The sequence below is a fragment of the Carassius gibelio genome, chromosome B3 (genome assembly GCF_023724105.1).
Source record: "Carassius gibelio isolate Cgi1373 ecotype wild population from Czech Republic chromosome B3, carGib1.2-hapl.c, whole genome shotgun sequence".
Classification (NCBI taxonomy): Eukaryota; Metazoa; Chordata; class Actinopteri; order Cypriniformes; family Cyprinidae; genus Carassius; species Carassius gibelio.
In genome coordinates this window covers 16,991,662-17,010,000 of record NC_068398.1, presented here as the reverse complement: position 1 = coordinate 17,010,000, position 18,339 = coordinate 16,991,662, and the positions used below count along the sequence as shown (strand labels likewise).

General features: G+C 38.3%; 1 protein-coding gene across 11 annotated transcripts in view; it reads right to left on the bottom strand.

The window, feature by feature from the left end:
• Positions 1-18,339, bottom strand: part of caskin1 (CASK interacting protein 1) — a 93,096-nt gene that overhangs the window by 38,312 nt on the left and 36,445 nt on the right. For all 11 annotated transcript variants that reach the window (XM_052551784.1, XM_052551777.1, XM_052551780.1 and 8 more), the window contains exon 2: positions 7,520-7,571. In XM_052551784.1, coding sequence (XP_052407744.1) covers positions 7,520-7,571 — 52 coding nt within the window. The remainder of the gene's footprint in view (positions 1-7,519; positions 7,572-18,339) is intronic.

Sequence of the window (18,339 nt, the reverse complement as noted above, 5' to 3'; positions counted from 1 at the left end):
GACACATTTCTTATTTATACAGTTGCTCTATATTTTTGTGGTAACAGTCATATATATATAATAGGATTCTTTGATGAATAGAAAATAATAAATGTAATGTAATTCAACCAGTTTTATCATCCAAAACCAGTTCGACTGCAGATATATAATGCATACCTGAAATTTAGTCAAATTATATACCAGAACTCTTGCACATATACATATATATATATATATATATATATATATATATATATATATATATATATATATATATATATATATATATATATATATATATATATATAGTTTTTTTTTATATATAAATCTTTAAATGAATGCCACTTTTAAAAAGTGACTTTTATGGTTTCAAAGCAAGTCACATAGTGGCTTTCACTATTTATTTTTATTTTTTTCTGTTATATTGATTGGCAGCAATAACAGGAACCCTTAGTATATTAAAAGTCTAAAGATGACGAATTGCATGGAAGAAAGTGCAGGGTTGCAGTTCAAGAAATGAAAACTCCTAATTAGCTGATTGGGTTTAGACATAACAATTAAAGCTTTATTAATGCTCACCGAGCATGGTAATGAATTCAGTAAAAGAACAGCTTCATTAATCCTGCCACTGAGTCGTAGCCGCCCAAGCTGTGTGTTTTGAAGACATCCGCAGGTTTATAGATTAGCTCGTTTTTGATCCTCAAAATAAAGTCATTACATTGATTCTCAGCATTACACACATTGAGCATTATCTGCTGAGCTAAAGCAGCATGTTAAATTAGAGAACTGCTGCTCATTTCATGTGGTAGAGACATCATAATGACATAATAATCAACTTGTTTGGTTTTTCAAATCTTTTAAGTGAACAAACTGTTCTCATTCACTTTTGTACAATGACTCTTGTTTCTTTTACACTGAAGTCTATCATTGCAAATGTACCTGTACATCAAAGCTAACACGTAGCGGCTGTGTCAGGATTTTAGTCTTCTTACTCAGCTTAGGACTCGGCTTCTTACCTGAAAATGAGATGTTGTGGCTGAGAGAATTATCGACTGCTTCAAGAGCAAGATTAGATTTTTTTAGGGGGCTGGCAGCTATATTAATCTTAGATTTTTATGTGGGCTGAATTGAAAAACAGAAGATCAAGCCTCTACAAACAGAGTTTATCTACCCTATGTTTATCCGGTCATGGAAGAACAGACTTTGAGTCCACCTGGAAGCAATGGACAAACAGGGTTGGTATGATCCCCAGTCAGTTTGAAAGCTGTTATGGTATGTGTTCGATACAATCACACAGAGATTTAAGAGATGACAAAGTAAGATTATCCTGATGAACACAGCCTCACAGTAGATGGCAGTCATGTAGCAATGTTCCTCGAGCTCATTTCAAACACAGCTTATCTCAGAATCCACTGAAAGCCTCCTGTTTTGCTGTGGCTCTGCTGGGCCTCAACCCTGACCGCAGTGAGAGCGTGTGTTTGTGTGGCTGTCAGTGCCAGTGACCTTCACACTGAGACACATTGCCTTCACAAATCTGTCTAGAACATTGTCACAACAAGCCTTTAAATCAGAGCTTAGTGTGCGCCCCATCTAAAGCGTCTTTGTTTTTATTGTTCCCGCAGATGACTACCGGAACATTCTACCACACAATCCTCCTATCAGCATCAAGCACCTGACACTCCTCACGCCGTGCTCCTGCTGCTTCGTTCACGCACCTTTGATCCTGAAGCATCACAAAAACAGATCTATGACAGCGTTACTGTTCTGCTATTCTTAAAACCTCTTCTTCTAAGAATGGTACCTCAAATCATGCAACTTATAGACGAGAGATGTGTAGTTTCTTTTGTTTAGTTTTTTTTTAATGCAATTATTTTTTTAATAGACTAATAACTTAGTTTCTTAGCAATGCTGGAACAGGTATTATGAACACGAAGCTATGGTTAACACTGTTTCCTGACCAGATGTGACACGACACTGTGATGCGCAATGAAAGGTGTATATTTTTTTTTCTTCTTCACGTTAATCAGCGTTTTTGTCCTAACCAGCATCGAGTGACAGCAGATTCTATTTTAAAAACTGTTTCTATTTCTGCAATGTTGAGATTTGAACAATATACATGCTGTGACGATGATCTCAGGTACTTTAAGTGCTTTAAGTAAGGGATAATGTACATCCAGCCAGTTGTTATCTCAGAATAAACCCCGATCGTGTGATCAGGACCCCGACGCAAAGTGGAGGGGGGCTTGTATCAGCCTGAAGGGATTTATTCTGAGATTATAACCGGCTGGATGTACATTATCCTGTTTATTACATGGCTACTTGCTACATAAGTAAATACTTAGACGCAAAATATCGATTTGAGACAGTAGTCAAAGTGGCAGCAGCTGAGTTTGTATGAAATGAAAGTGAGTCCGCGATACAAGGATGACATAATTAAAATAATTGTACACCATTTTGAATCGAGTTTTAATCAAACACAACGCTTCCACCAAAAATTGTTCAAGCTAGAGTACAGCGCTGACTGCTGTTACCCGGATGAGCCAGTGTTATTAGCTTTTACCGGTTGTTATCCAGGGATAACAAACCTCGGAATGTCGCAACTGACCAATAAAATTAAAATTTAATTTAATTTAATGTATGCATTTAGCAGACGCTTTTATCCAAAGCAACTTACAGTGCATTCAGGCTATCAATTTTTAACTATCATGTGTTCCCGGGAATCAAACAAAAGCAGGGATAAAAATGAAAACTGTGAACTCAATGCGAACCAACAAGCTTATTTCATAAAGTGAAGTGAAGTGACATTCAGCCAAGTATGGTGACCCATACTCAGAATTTGTGCTCTGCATTTAACCCATCCGAAATGCACACACACAGAGCAGTGAACACACACACACTGTGAGCACACACCCGGAGCAGTGGGCAGCCATTTATGCTGCGGCTCCCGGGGAGCACGACTTCCCCTAAAAAAGATATAGTCAGTATATAATCTTAAAAATGGTTTAATAGTTATGAATTTGATTATAAACGTATGTTTTTCGTTATGTGCATTGAGTTTTTAGAGAGCCTGTCCACATGTGTTTCTGTTTGTCTGCAAGGTTTGATTCATTTTGTTGCGTCATATAGCTGTGTATCGTCTGGTCTGTACAGACAAACTGCTTGTCACTGGAATCTTACTCACTAATATCATTGGCTAATATTAAAGACTAAGGCCCAATCCCAATTCTATTTTATACCCCTTCACCTTGTCCCTTGAAACAGATTGTCAAGGGGTATGGGAGAAAATATTCCCCTAAGGATTGGGACACCACTACCATAACGTCACACGTCATCAGCGATTGTAGTCTAGCTCTTACATTACACACATATACTGGTGTGCTGTGCATTCATAGACAGTAAAATGGTGTGCATTAGAGCCTTTAATTATCGTTCTGTATTAATGAGCTGCCTACTAACACACACAAACCAGAAATCGCGCAGCTCACACATCCAGGAGAAAATAAACTTGTCAACGCTGCCCCACGACTTTTATTAAATACAATTTAAATATTGAATCGCTACATTATATTTTCTAGCGACGAGAGGATACAATCGCTGTTTTTAAGTAAACTCACTCTAAAAACATAAACGCACAGACGCGAATACACACAACTTCCATTTCTCTCTCTCTCTCTCTCTCTCTCTCTCTCTCGAATAGACAATATTTGAGAAAATGGTTTAGCGATTTCTAATTATTGGGGGGATTAGTCTACGGCAGTTATGGCCCTGATCAAACATATGCTGTGGCACTATCATGCAGTCTGTAATGATAGGAAGTTAGCAAATATTAGCGATTTTTTGCCAATTTTTCTTTGAGTAACATGACCATTAATATGAACTCACAATTGAATGTAACATAAAACAAATGATTACTTTTCGTTAAAATCTTTATTTATGCCAAAAAAAGCTTTCATTTATAGACAGCCATGTAGCATTTTTGTAGCAGCCATGTTTCCTAGATAATTCATACCCCTTCGTTTGAAGTGTGGTCCCAAAAAAACATTGTTTGAAGGGCTATCTGGCCCTTCCCCTTACCCCTTCCCCTTCAACCAAAAGAGAATTGAGACAACCCTACCCCTCTGTTTTGCACGTTCAAGTGAAGGGGTAGGGGTAGAATTGGGATTGGGCCTAACTTTACTCGTATATTTTAAATTTAATCCACTGTAGCTGATCCATGTGCAGCTCTTCAGTGTCACCTTCATAGGACCTCACAATCACACAGGGTGTGAGATATTAAAGCGATCGCAGGGGAGTGTGTTATTGATGTCTGACTGTCATTTCAAGGCTAGAAGGACCACCACCCATCCAACTGGCAGTTTAACCTCCGAAAACAGGGATCATCCCACACTGCATTTCCTCACTGCTGCTGCTCTATTCTCCACTCAGCAGACAACATCATTTCATCTCTGCTAAGAAAGCAATAGTCTATGGAGAAGGAATTAATGTGCGAGTCATTTATCTCACTGATACAAATGTGGCCTGAGGAAGGCTGCGCGTGTAAATACTGTGCGTGGAGGAGGTATACAGCGGTTTAGTGTTACAGCTTTCATTTCCTTAAAACCCATGAAGCAGGGCTGTGATGATGAATGCCTCTGTTGGGCAAGTCAAGTCAAGTCACCTTTATTTATATAGCGCTTTTTACAATATAGACTGTAACAAAGCAACTGAACAGGATTAAATATGAAAATAGTGTGTCAATAAAGCACAAATGCAGTTCATCATTGAATTCAATTACGTCCTCATCCAGCTCAGCTCAGATCAGTTTAAATAGTATCAGTGCAATCAAGGCGACAAAAATCGCTGAAAATGAAGTGTTCAGTGACAGTGATCAATAGAAGAGATTTTTTTTAATTATTCTGCCGCTTTCACAGCTTGACAGACTACAGCTAAATAAAACAGCCTTTGATCTATGGATGCCTGAGCTCAAAGCAGGACAGGCCCCTGCTGTATTTTTTGGGTCATTGGAAAAAGTCTAACTATGTTGTTGTGATCGGTTTAAGGGTAGTTTTGTTAGATGATGTTTGTGTATTTGCACCTGACCGCATGTGTGAGAGTGCGTCAGTGTGTGTTTGCCCATCCGTCTGCACATGTGAGAATTAGTGAGTGTTTATGGCAGCCTGCCCATCCACCGTGTGTATGACTGTGCTTTTGTGTGTGAGGTGCAATTTCTGTGGAATCCTGTCTTCGCCACAAGGCCTTTAAAGGATGGAGAAAAGAAAAAGAATACACTTTTAGGAGCCCAATGTTTTTAATGTTTACATTATCACTAGATAACAGGGGTGTGCAATATTTATCATCTATTAAAATATAGTAATTGTTGTGACGATGTGTCACTCAGTTTACAAAAATTGTAATTCAATGACCCATTCATAAAGACAGTCGCTTGCTTCGTTTCTAAATGAATCAGCATTCTGAACCTAACATTTAAACAAATGATTAAATGAATCACTAATGAAGACAGGGACGTCCCACCACCTACTGGTGGTTTTAGAGTCATATTTATTAATCCATGATAGGACTAAATCAGTCAAGGTACCACCACAAAAATACACTCAGACAATGTTTTTATTTATACAAAAAATTGTCAGTATCGCACACCCCTACAAATAAAGTTGGTCGTTCAGATCACCATCGTTCATGAAAGTCAACATATTCCCATGGTTAGTATTTGTATGGCACTCTTACAAAATGAAATGACAGAGAATCAGTTTACATCTTTGGTTTAACTAGGTTCATTAATTTTGTTGAATATTTTTGTATTCCATTGTTTTTTTCTTTTTTTTTAAGCTACATCAACAGATATAACTGACCTTGCAGCACTAGAAACATTTATGCTTCAGTCCAGGTGTCTGTGTGCTCTGTGCCAAACCACAAACCACCCTTTGCATTATATCTCAATACAGAGTCTTCTTTTCAGCTCTTCTTTACTCAAGAAAAACTTCAGTAGAGTGCATGATTCACAACCAATATGTACAGTACACCACTAGAACATCCGGATACAGGATATTTGGAACAAAGCAGCTCTATGACGCTAGCACAAATAACACACTGCCACAAATAACACAATGCTCTCTGGCTCTGAAACACGCTGGATAGAGCTGAACAAACATTAAGGGGCAGCTGAAAGAGTTATTCAATGTGGCAGAAGCAATTTGGATGAGAGCAAATATGTCATACTTATAATCTAGCTATTTTGATCAGCAATCGACATACAATTATGCTGTGCAATGAACAGTCCCAAAAAGCATTTGGACAGTTAAGACACATTTTAAAACGTATACTATAGATTTATGTAATCGATCGCTTTTGCCATCTGTGGTTTAAACATAAAATAGTAAAAGAGTTTCATTTTTCAATGCTTACAGACCTTTTCTGCCAAATCTCATTGAACAGCTCTGAATAAAAAACATTCTGAACTTAATATACAGCAAGAACCTGGCTTTGAATGCATTGGTATTTAGTTTATTACTAACTAAAATTATAATGCCAAAAAGAAGTTCTACTTCAAATGAAAAAAAGAGTGCTGTCAAACACGCAATTAATCACATCCAAAATAAATGTTTTTGTTAACACAATATATGTATGCTGTTTGTTTATTATGCATATAAAAATACACATACATACAGTATATATTTTGACAATATTTACACACACACACACACACACACATACATATATATATATATATATATATATATATATATATATATATATATATATATATATATATATATATATATATATATATATATATATATATATATACATTTATATTATTACATTTCATATTATATATTAATATATTTAATATAAAAAAAAAATTTTTTTTAATATATACATGCATGTGTTTGTTTTCATATATACATAATAAATATACACATTATAAATATACACATTACACACTCATATAATATATAAACAAAAAGTTTTCTTTTAGATGTGATTAATCGCAGTTTGACAGCACTAAAACATAGTAACATGTTTCTTTAACATTTGACAACCAAAAAGGGTTCAAATTCTTTTGTCTCAATTTTGAGCATGCTCCTTTTCAATTATAAATGTAAAAAACTACTTTTTATGTTTTGCTTAAAAACGTGTCTGTGATACATTTATTTACAAAAATATCAAATTTTTAACCACTGTATAATAATTAAGCACTGATTAAGTTTAAATTAAAGAGCAGTTATGGATTGATATGGTTATTTATTGTACAGTATATGGACTTGTGTATGGATTAACTGGTTCTCACCATGAATATATCCCTAGATGCTGGATTGGAGGTAAGAAAGAAATTAACAAACAATATGTATATGGAGGCTAGTTCGATAAACAGACAAAAGAGAGTGACTGGGAAAGAGACTTGGATAAAAAAAATTCTAAACCAACAAGCACACAGGAACTCTAGCAGATCCCGAGGATATTTGGCAGTCAGACAGGAACGATCATGTTTACAAGAGACTGCCACATGGAGCCATATAAAGTCCTTATATGTCCCACTCACCCATCAGTGTCCTGGAAGTTGACGTTCACCTTCTTGGCAGAGCCCAGCAACTCTAAAGAAAGAAGACAAGGAAAGAAGGATGAGTATGATTAAAAAGCAACAGTACACTGTGGGAGTAAGGACATTTCACAGCATGTTATATGATAGTAGGGTTTTATATACAGTTTATATAGCAAAAAGTAAAATTTCAACAAATAAGTGTTGGAGGCCAGTGCATTTGATTTAGGGCTTGACTTTCCCATTTGCATTGGAAAATTCTCTATTTTAGGACTGTAACTTTGAGTATGCACTAGAATACTGAGTGTGTACAAGAGCTACATGACCAGCAGTGATAAATACACACTCTGAAACTCTGCACTGCACTGCCTTCCAACTTCCAAATGAAAACCCTGGAGATTGAATAATGATCATTTCTGGTGCATAATCAATGATTGAAAATGTATTCTTTTACATGAACATTACATAATCTTCATAGTTTGGACATGCTAATTAGAAAGGAAGAACAACAGGATGATCATTCTTCTCAACTGTGTGGGCCAGAACTATTGTTCAGCAGTGACAGTTACACATGCATCCTTGTCACAGTCCAAAAAAAAAAGGAAAAAAAAATTAGTATTCATATGGAGCTGCATGGATGGCAAAGTGTCTTGTTTCCCAACCGACACAGGGGAGAACGCATTCTCTGTCTCTAGGGGCTGTTCACTGCATCACTTCCCCTAGCAGCAGCACAGCCATAAATGAGAGACTGGAGAACTGAATACTGGTGTTGCATTTTCTTCCACCCATAAATCACTCATGCTTCATTCACAGCACCATTAGGGGATGATGATGCACGTTTAAAGGAAGAGTTCGGCAACCTTGTTCCTTGGTGCACATAAGCAGTATCTATCTTACTGAATTAGACACAAATAAAGACCCATTTGTCTACTATTCTGATCTAGTTTGGGACACCTTATAATTATGTCGTTGTGACAAAATAGTTTAAACATATATATATATATATATATATATATATATATATATATATTGTGACGAGTCAGCTGCCTCCTCCCTGATTGTCACCGGCACCCCGTCCTAAATCGCCGACCTTCACCAGGCTCCCGACTGGAGTGGGTGTGTGAGAGGAGGGGCGCTGGACGAGTCAGGGCTGGCGGCGTGTGATGGGGCACACCTGATGTGAATGGAGCCTCATCCCCGCCGCTGTTTAAAAGCCCAACGCGCCTCTCCTCGGGAGACCGGTCTCTTCCCCGTGCATGCACACTGGTGTCCTCGTGGGTCCAGGAAGGGTGCGTTGAGGGACTCCCGATCCACCAAGACGTGAGCTGCCGGACCCGCGATCCGGATGGGAACTGCACCCGTGTACACGGCCGACGGGCCAGGATGCCGGGCCGTCCATCCCCTACCAGCGCCGTGGCCGACGAGAGAGACGCGGCCGCTAGGAGAAGCCGCCGCCCCTCGCGCCCCGGACCAAGGAGGGGAGCGCGTGCGGCCGCCGGACTCCGCCCCTTGCCTGGACCCTTCCTCGATGAACACTGCCCGACCTACACAAACCCCGCAGCACGACGAGGACACCAGATTCCCTGTTATTTTGGACACTTTCCCCCTTTGGCCACTTTTATTCCCTGTTATTTTATGATTTCTGTTAATAAAAGCCTCTCCGAAGCCTGACGCCACGCCCACTGTGTCTGTCTTGTGCTCCGCCCGTGACTATATATATATATATATATATATATATATACACACTGTATATATATATAGAAACCTAGTAGATAGAAGCAAGTGTTAGAGGTTCAAGTGTAGATGGAAGAGATGTGTCTTTAGTCATTTCTTGAAGATGCCATAAACACAGCTGTCATCGGCATAGCAGTGATATGAAAATCCATTTTTCTGTATGGCAAAACATAGTAATGCCATGTAGATAGAGAAGAGAAGTGGTCCAAGAACTGAGCCCTGAGGCACCCCAGTAGCGAGACGCAGCAATTTAGACAACTGACCCCAAGAAGATACCTTGAAGGCCCTATCTGAGAGGTAAGACTAGAACCATTGGGGAGTGGAGATGCCCTTTGCCAAAAGGGTTGACAGGAGGATCTGGTGGTTAACCGTGTCAAAAGCAGCAGACAGATCCTGCAAGAGAAGTACTTACTAGTACGTATTACCTTATTACTTATTGATTAATTTCTAAATAATTTGTTAAATAAATAAAAATAAATACAATTAAATATCAAATTCTGGCCAATATAACACTTTTTGGCAAAAGCACTCTGATCACAACTTTCACAGATTCCAGTATGAGGTTGATTTTCAAATAGTACTATTTTTCCAAAATACTCATCACACCAACTATGGATCGGCCAGTGGCATGCATCTAAGGCAGGATCTGTTTGATCAAACAATAATAGACAGGAGGAATGTTCAAGAAACTTTTGTTGAACCATGAAAAAAAGAAATTATACGCTTCGGCTTTAAGTACCTCACCTCGCCTGTTTTCATCCAACAGCCAGCAGAGCGTCTGTTTATCCAAACATAGAGCCTCTGGCTTTGGCATGTTTAAGATTTCACCAATTTAACTGGTCTGTAGGTGATAAAACCTTTAACACCTGGTAAACGGGCTTCTACGGGGCCTATAATATCAACGGTGGAATTTGGAAGCGAATCAGAATATGCCATATGAGGTCTGTATTCCAGCTGGAATGGAGCTGCTTGCAGCGATCTACATCAGTCAGCCTTAATACAGGGCTGTTTTCAGCAGCTGCTGCTCAATGTGACAGAGAACATCTGTGTGTCTTTTTCTGCTGTGTCTTTAACTCTTTCACCTCTCAGGCCTGGCCTGATGCTTGCAAACGGATAGAAATAATATTAAATAAAACATAGGCATGGAGAAAATGGCCGACTAGGTTTATAGGGAAACAAATGAGTGCTTCTATTTCAAGATGCAAAGGTTAAAGAGGAACATTTCAATCTATAGTGAGCTGCTGCTTTTGTGCTCTTACTCTCCGATGGTCTGTTTGTCAACCTTTTGGCCTTTAGAATCAGACCTGCATATGAAAGGTACTGTATATTAGAACTGACCCTAATGTGAAACGTGCAGGCGTATAGATTCTACATAGAATAGAGACTATTTTAACATCTTTTATCAATTATTCAGATGTTTACATCAATAGGACAGCCTATTATTGATGTCTATTTCGGTTTTAAATTGTGGTAAATTGTGATTTACTTTACCTTTGAGTGAAAAATATACAGTATAAACAAAATGTTTTTTGATGTTTTTGAAAGTAGCACAAGGCTGCATTTATTTGATCAACACTGCAATAAAACAGTAATATTCTAAAATACTATTACAATTGAAAATAAATATTTTTTATTTTAATATTCTTTAAACTATTTTTTTTCTGTGATGGCAAAGCAAAGCTGCATTTTCAGCAGCCATTACTCCAGTTTTCAGTGTCACTTCATAATCCTTCAGAAATAATTATAATATGGTGATTTGCGGTTCTATAAACATTTATTATTATTATTATTATTAAGGCTGAATAAGAAGCAGTTTATTTTTGTCGATATTTGCAATTATTTGAAACATAAATATTATGTAAGATTATAAATCTCTACTGTCATTTTTGTAAACTGAATGTACCCTTGCTGAATACAAGTAGGCTATTTTACCTTATCCCAAACTTTTAAATATTAATGTACAGTATCTAGAAACAGATCTGGATAAAATAGTTAACCTCACTAAATGACTAGTTTGTTATCTTATCTGATATCTAGCCAATTAGTTGACCACTCATTAAGCAGCACATTTTGTGATTTATGACACATCAAGAGGCTACTAGAGCAGCATATTTGAGTATAGGACCATTCACCATCTATGGTACCCATCACAGGTACAGCGTCCCCTGACAGCAACCCTACCACATATATTTAGTGATATATGACGATAAGCATGATTGAGACTCATGGGTTATTGACTCTTGATCATCCTCTATTAACAAAGAACTGAAAAGTAAAGCAATTACTTTATACAATAAACATCAGTCTTAGCTTTGATGCACATAATAAATGAGTACATCTAAACTCTGCCCAACTTCTCCTAAAAATATTTTGTAGATGCATCTCTCAGATCTTTTTATAGTGCCCACAGTTAACCCGCTGGATAGTGAGGAAAAATATGTGTCAGCAAAATCTGGTCTTCAAAACTGAAAACAAAAATGACATCACACTGACACGCTCAGAGCACAGACAGAACTGGGTTGCTTAGCTGTACGAAAATATTTAGAGGTACAAATATGAGCCTGGAGATGTTCGCTCTGGGGACAAGAGGAGGAGTTTTGCCACTTTGTAAAAAATTATGAGACTGCAACAAATAAGGCCTGTTTTAACAAAAATAAAAGTAATAAAATCAGCATGTACTATTACAGTCTACTAGATTAAACAACAGCTGTCAAGCCTGCATATATATCCCCCAAATGACAACAGTGTTTTCACACCTGAAATGACCTCAACTGAATGAAGTTTCCAACACAAGCACACAAGACAAAATTTACTTTACTTTTGACCGAGGAGAAATCTAACGTGCCTGAGATGTCTCCTCTTAGAAGACTATTGTTGCTTTGTGCTAAAACATTGGGCTGGACAAAAGAGACTGATGTTCTAATGGAAAAATCAAAGACCTGACTGCAGGACTATAGAAACAGCAGCAAGGGGAGAAACAGTGAATGCTGCCCAGCCATGATTGATCCTGCATAGCCGTTCCCAGACAGAAGAATGTTATGAGAAGTAGTGGAAAAGGTTCTCTGTGACTCATCTCTCTCTCTCTGTCTGCAGGCCGTCCAAAGTGGGACAAGTGTTGAGTACTTGGTGATAAACAAAAAAGACAGGGTGAGGGATCATTTTTGAAGGCTCTGGGCATCATCTGTTGTTCACAGGCTTTGTAGAGACATGCAGTTGGAGTGGCAATGGGTCACAAGCATTGAGAGGTCTGGATGCCAGATGATGCACAGCAAGGAAACGTGTTATAACAAGAAAGCATCTTATAGATCTGTAGCTGTGCTGTCTTGAATCTGCAATGGACAATGACAATTTCTGAAAAACAATTTTAAATGGCTTAAACTTCAAAAAGTATTGTGTTTAAGTTGCCAAATGTCTACTCCGCTTTCTCCGTAGTACTGTATCATTTTCTTTCAGTACTATTTGATGAATGGAAAGACCAGAAGAACATTTATTCTAATTACTGTATAGGTGTACTTACTGTCACTTTTGGTTAATTTAATGCATCCTTGCTGAATAGAAGTATAAAAAATACTAACCTCAATAGTTTGAACGATACTGTAAACGCCAGAAGGGGATTCTGGGGTCTTTGGCTTCAAAAAGTTTAAAAACCCCTAGTCTAAAGGATTACTACTGTAAATGCAGTGGTATGTAAATTGTATTTTAAGGTACTTGGAAGAATACCATAGCATTATCATAAGAGCATCCAAAAATACAATGATACTACCACCATGCATAGAGCTATTGGTACTTTTTATTTAACAATAGCAAGACTCCATCAGCAGCAACAGCTAAACCTCAGAAACAGAGTGATACTTTGAATACTAAACACTGAATATGTCCCACCAGCTCAACAGACTGTGACATTAGCACAATATGTGCAGGGGGGCTAATTTAATTTCAAACTGAACCGATAGGATTAACTAAGGCTTAAATTTGACAGACCATGTTTACAAACAAAGGCTCAGTACGTACGACCCATACACTGTGACAGAGTGTGTGTACGGTAGCCATGGGCATGAGGAAACTGTGAAACATCTGGAAGAACTTTAGCAAAGTGACTAACAGCTGGGTCTCATTAATAAATATTGTGTATGTAGAAAAATGGATTTCAAAGACTGCCATTTTTTAAGCACAGTTCAGGACTTATAATAATGCTAGCTAAACTGAACAGCATGAAAAATAATTTGATGTTACAATAAATTAAATTGTAAGGCAATATTTAACAACGCTTGGGACGCTTGCTTGGGACGCTTGCCTAAAAAAGGCAAACAAGTACCAAAAAGAAATTGCAGTGGTCTTTGGACAAGGTATTACTGTACATCATGACCCCAATTTCCCTACGATACCATCATTGGGTCAAGGTACTTTCTGTAAAGTAAATTAGGTTAAAAAGGAAAATGCTCAGCCAAGAATAGCTTAAATGCTAAGTTTTTAAGCGCAAAATTTTTCATGCGTTATTTTTCTACATTTTAAATATATACCAATTATAGTTGCACAAATAAAAATAAAATAGTAATCATGATAGTGTATTCCAGCCTCCAGTGTAATTATCAAATCACTAAGGCTATTTTTAAATGAATTCAAAATATTGGATAGCATTTTTCAGTAATTGTTATTATTATTTGCATACAGTACATTCAGACATTAAACAAACAAAACAAACACAATTTGATTTCTCCCAAAATCATACAGCCCTACTGACAAAATATACTTCAAAAGTTCCATTATGGCTCTTCTGACAGCTTTATTTAGCATATTTACTAGCCACTAAACAGAAAACAGCCGTTGTTGTTGTCAACCAATGGTTTGGGCTCAGAATCCTCTCTCATATATGGATACCAAACAGCAGTACATTTCTGAAATCCATTGGCTGGTTAGAAAGAGGCCTAATTTTATAAGTATAAACAAAACAAAAGCATTTAAAAAACCTAAGTGAGAATAAGTTGCCTAATGCCAAAGAGGCTGATTATAAATCTGCATTTGAATTGGCTTGCCGGCATTGACTGATGTCTCTGGGGTTGAGGAAAAATGACCTACTGGGAAGGCAAACAATAGTAAAACTAAACTTCGCAACAACTCTCTTTCATATCCCATTTCACATCCAAATCATAGTTTTATCCACCATTTACATCGAGCATCAAAGTTCATTCCTCGGTGTCAAGCTCTCTGCTGACTGTAGTAGCAGCAGGAAAATGCCCACAACTCTAGAGAAGTTACTTTGGGGCTTTCCCAGAATGCACACAATGAGACCCCTTCATGCGCTCTGACTGCCGAGGTCTGTGCTTCACGCTACACCGCACACATAAGCACTCTAATAAAGACATTCTGCTTCCAGCGTGAGCTACACGACACACATCTTTACATGCAGGGCCCCACGGTGCGAATACAACACATTCCCCTGTTCATTCATAAGGAAGACAGAGTGATCGAGAAAGGCAGAAGGGTCGCTCTCCCTACAATCCAATCAACCAAATGCTGACAGCAGATCAAACATATCAGAAACAGGCAGAGAAACACAGACTCCAGCCCAGGGAGGGAATGGCTCCAAGTACCTTGGGAGCAGTTCCTGTTTCATTCTCGTGAACTGTCCTGATTGTGATCACCCTTAACCGCCATTTCAAACAGAATTGGGGCGAAACCAAACCTCATATCAGAGCTTGGTGCCGGCAGGGCTGGCAGGTGGCTAATAGTAGCGTTTGAGCCTCCATGGCGTTGGCAGCGCTAATGGAAAGTGATTAGTTAAAGCTTGGCCCCCGTTCCTTTGCTTTGCCTCTTCTCTTGGCTAGTGGTTGGTGGGGCGGCTCTTCCATGGACTGATTTGCTCCCCAACCAGCTGCTCCATCTTTGCTCCACTATTTCCCAGTCTCCCAATCACTCCATCTACAGGTTATTACAAACTTTTACACCGCTTTTACTGCAAAGAACCCCAAAAACAAAGTAAAAGGGGGATTTTAGAGTATGTATGGTGTGTTTTATCCAAATGCATGGGAGGTTTTGTAATTGCATCCCAATCCAGTTTAACCAAGGGGTCAAGGTTTAGTAGGTCAGCATGTCCTTGTTAGTCGCTGTAACTAAACTTCAAAAGAGAATTCAAAGATTGTAGTTTATTCTCATAATACACAGTGACCCCAAAATCTATTTAGGCACTTAATCCACAATATATATATATATATATATATATATATATATATATATATATATATATATATATATATATATATATATACACAATTTATATATTTACGAAAATATTGAGCAGCCCAAACTTTTTTCAACTTGGATAAAAATAAAAAATACTTTTCAATCAAAATATTTTACTTTAAGTATGTTGCAAAATATTAAACATTAAAAAATCTGTCTGTATCTTTTTATATCTGTCCGTAGTGCCTACAAACTCTAAATTTTAGCTTTTTTTAAATTTCCAAACTAAATTTTGCATGTGAATTTCTGCAATGTAAATTTTTGTTTAGTTTAATTCTACATCCATATCAGCTACAAATCATTGATTGTATTGTGGTAGATGTGTTACAAGTGGATAATTTTTATGGAGGACTCTTAAAAGCATAAGATGTAGCTGAACTTTTTAATTGTCTCTAATCTGTACTTCTTTTTTCTTTCGCAAATTTCTCTTTCTCTTTAAACTTGTGGGGTCACTGTATTATCGGGGGAGTTGAAGGGAGTTTTGTTTTGGGTTATTTTGATTCTGAAGTGCATAACCTCAAGACCTGTGCTGTGGTCCAAACAAAGAGCAAAACATTTTGTCTCAGATAGAGGACGTGAATGATAAAACGTGAGCATGTCAACAGCGCTTTGCCTCTCAGTGGTGGAGCACAGCTTGCCTGCTCTGTAGCAGTAAGCAGCTTTTGATCCAGTTTGACCCGGTTATTTCCTGCTTCCTGAACTTCCTGTGGAGCCATTTCCCTTCCAGGTAAAACAGAAGAGACCATCTGCTGCTCTTCCCATGGGGTTATTCTGGGATCTCCCCTTCCTGTAACCCACACACAAGTTTTGTATCAAGCTTCCATCAAATCCACAATCGTTTTGTTCTTGACTTAAAGCACAAAGAGAAGCCACTGGGGTGTATAAAGGTTTAAAGACACAGTTTTATGCAAAAGTACAGCAATATTTTAGGCAAATCAGCTCTCTTCTCGTGTCTTCTCGCGTAGAGCTGTAAAGGTGTTGCTAAGCAACAAGCATCATCTACCTACACATGTGCACAAAAACTAGTGCAGCGCACCCACACAATCCCTTCAACACTCTTACTTTCAACACACACAAACACACTCACAAAACAGGACAGATTAAAACACGTTCTGAAAAAAAAAAACTTCTTACATACCCACCTATTTTTCTGTCCCTGTGGCACAACACAAAACCAAACAAACCATCCAAGCACTCCTCTTAATGGCATGTTAGCATGCACGCAGGTTTATTTCTCAAGTACCATCGGCTGAGAACTGCGTCTCCTCAAGGGACCCACAGGTGAGTCTGCCTCTCCTCGTACACGGATAGCTAATCTATTTCCCACAGCACTGCTGCCACGGCTAGAAGGAGCCTCATTGATCATTCCCAAATTACAGAGGCTGCATACCCAGCATGCATCAGCTCTGTCCTGCTGAGATCCAGTGCTCTATCTCTGCATAAGAATTGTGTGGGTTTGCCATAGAGGCAACGGGCAGATTTCTGTGTAGGCTTGCACTACATGATGAATGTTTACTCCGTTAAAAAAAAACACTGTGGCGTGTGTAGTACATTTTGCAAAAAATTGCAACAATCTCATTAAAGAAGGCCTCAAGAGGAGCGTGTTCAACATAGCAGCTTCAGTTAACATACACATATCCCTGATGAAGGAAACAATGGGTTTTCTGATAGCTGGATCTCGCACTGGAGGTCCAATGTGCTGCATAGTTTAGATCCAACCCTGATCAAAGTCACCTGCCTGTGATTTTCTAATGATCCCAAAGACACTGATTGGTATTAGTTAGCATGCGCAGGTGTGTTTGATTAGGGTAATAACTAAACTCTGCTGGATAGTGGATCTAGAGGTCCACATTTGAGGATCCCTGGTTTAACTGGTCACCCAGCCTAGTCTAATTGGCTTAGCTTATCTCTAAGCCTGGCCTAACTGGTGTATGCTGGTTTAACAGGTCTCTTAGCCTGGCTTAGCTGGTTTATGCTGGATTATCTGGTGAATGCCAGTTTAGGTGGTCTCTGAGCTTGACCTAGCTGGTGCAGACTAGTTTAACTGGTCTCCCAGTCTAATTGGTTTAGCTATTAACTCTTTTTGCTGGCCCTAGTTGGTGTATGTAGATTTAAATGGTTTCCAATCTCAATCTGGTGTAAAATGATTTAACTGATATTCCAGCATAACCAAGGTTTGGTATTCTGGTTTAATTGGTCTCCCAGTCTGGCCTAACTAATGTATACTGATTGAACTTGCCTTTCATATTGTCCCCCATATGCTGATTTAGCTGGTCGGCCAAATGGTTTCCCACCTGATCATAAAGTTCCCAAAACTCCTCTAAAACTAGAATGTACCCAGTTTGGCCAAGCTGGGAGTCCAGCTTACCATATTAGGTTAGTTAAAGCAGTTTTTTTCCCCAGCAGAAATAACAACCACTTGAGGCCTAAAATTGCAGAGTCCATCTGGGGATATGGAAGCTTTTCATAATTTAGTGAAGTAACTGACTAACTTTATTTTCCACAAATGTTATGATCCCAAATGACTGCAATATCAAATGACTGGCAGAGACTTTAAAGCAAAGTTATCAAGCATTATATATTTAATTCTGACAGCATGTGGCACGTATATTCATGGCAAACATACATGGCCTCAACACATCATTGCATTGCATGCACAAGCACAAATCTTCTTAACAATCATACAACCCTTAAGACCAAAATGTTTTAAAAGAACATCTGCTTTGTCAGTCTATTATAACAGCATGCTATGTCAGACAACTAGACACTTCACTTCTGTCATGCTGTTCCACATACTAGTCCCAGTGTCTTGTCAGAGGACACGAGATTAGCTCAGTGGATGGCAAACA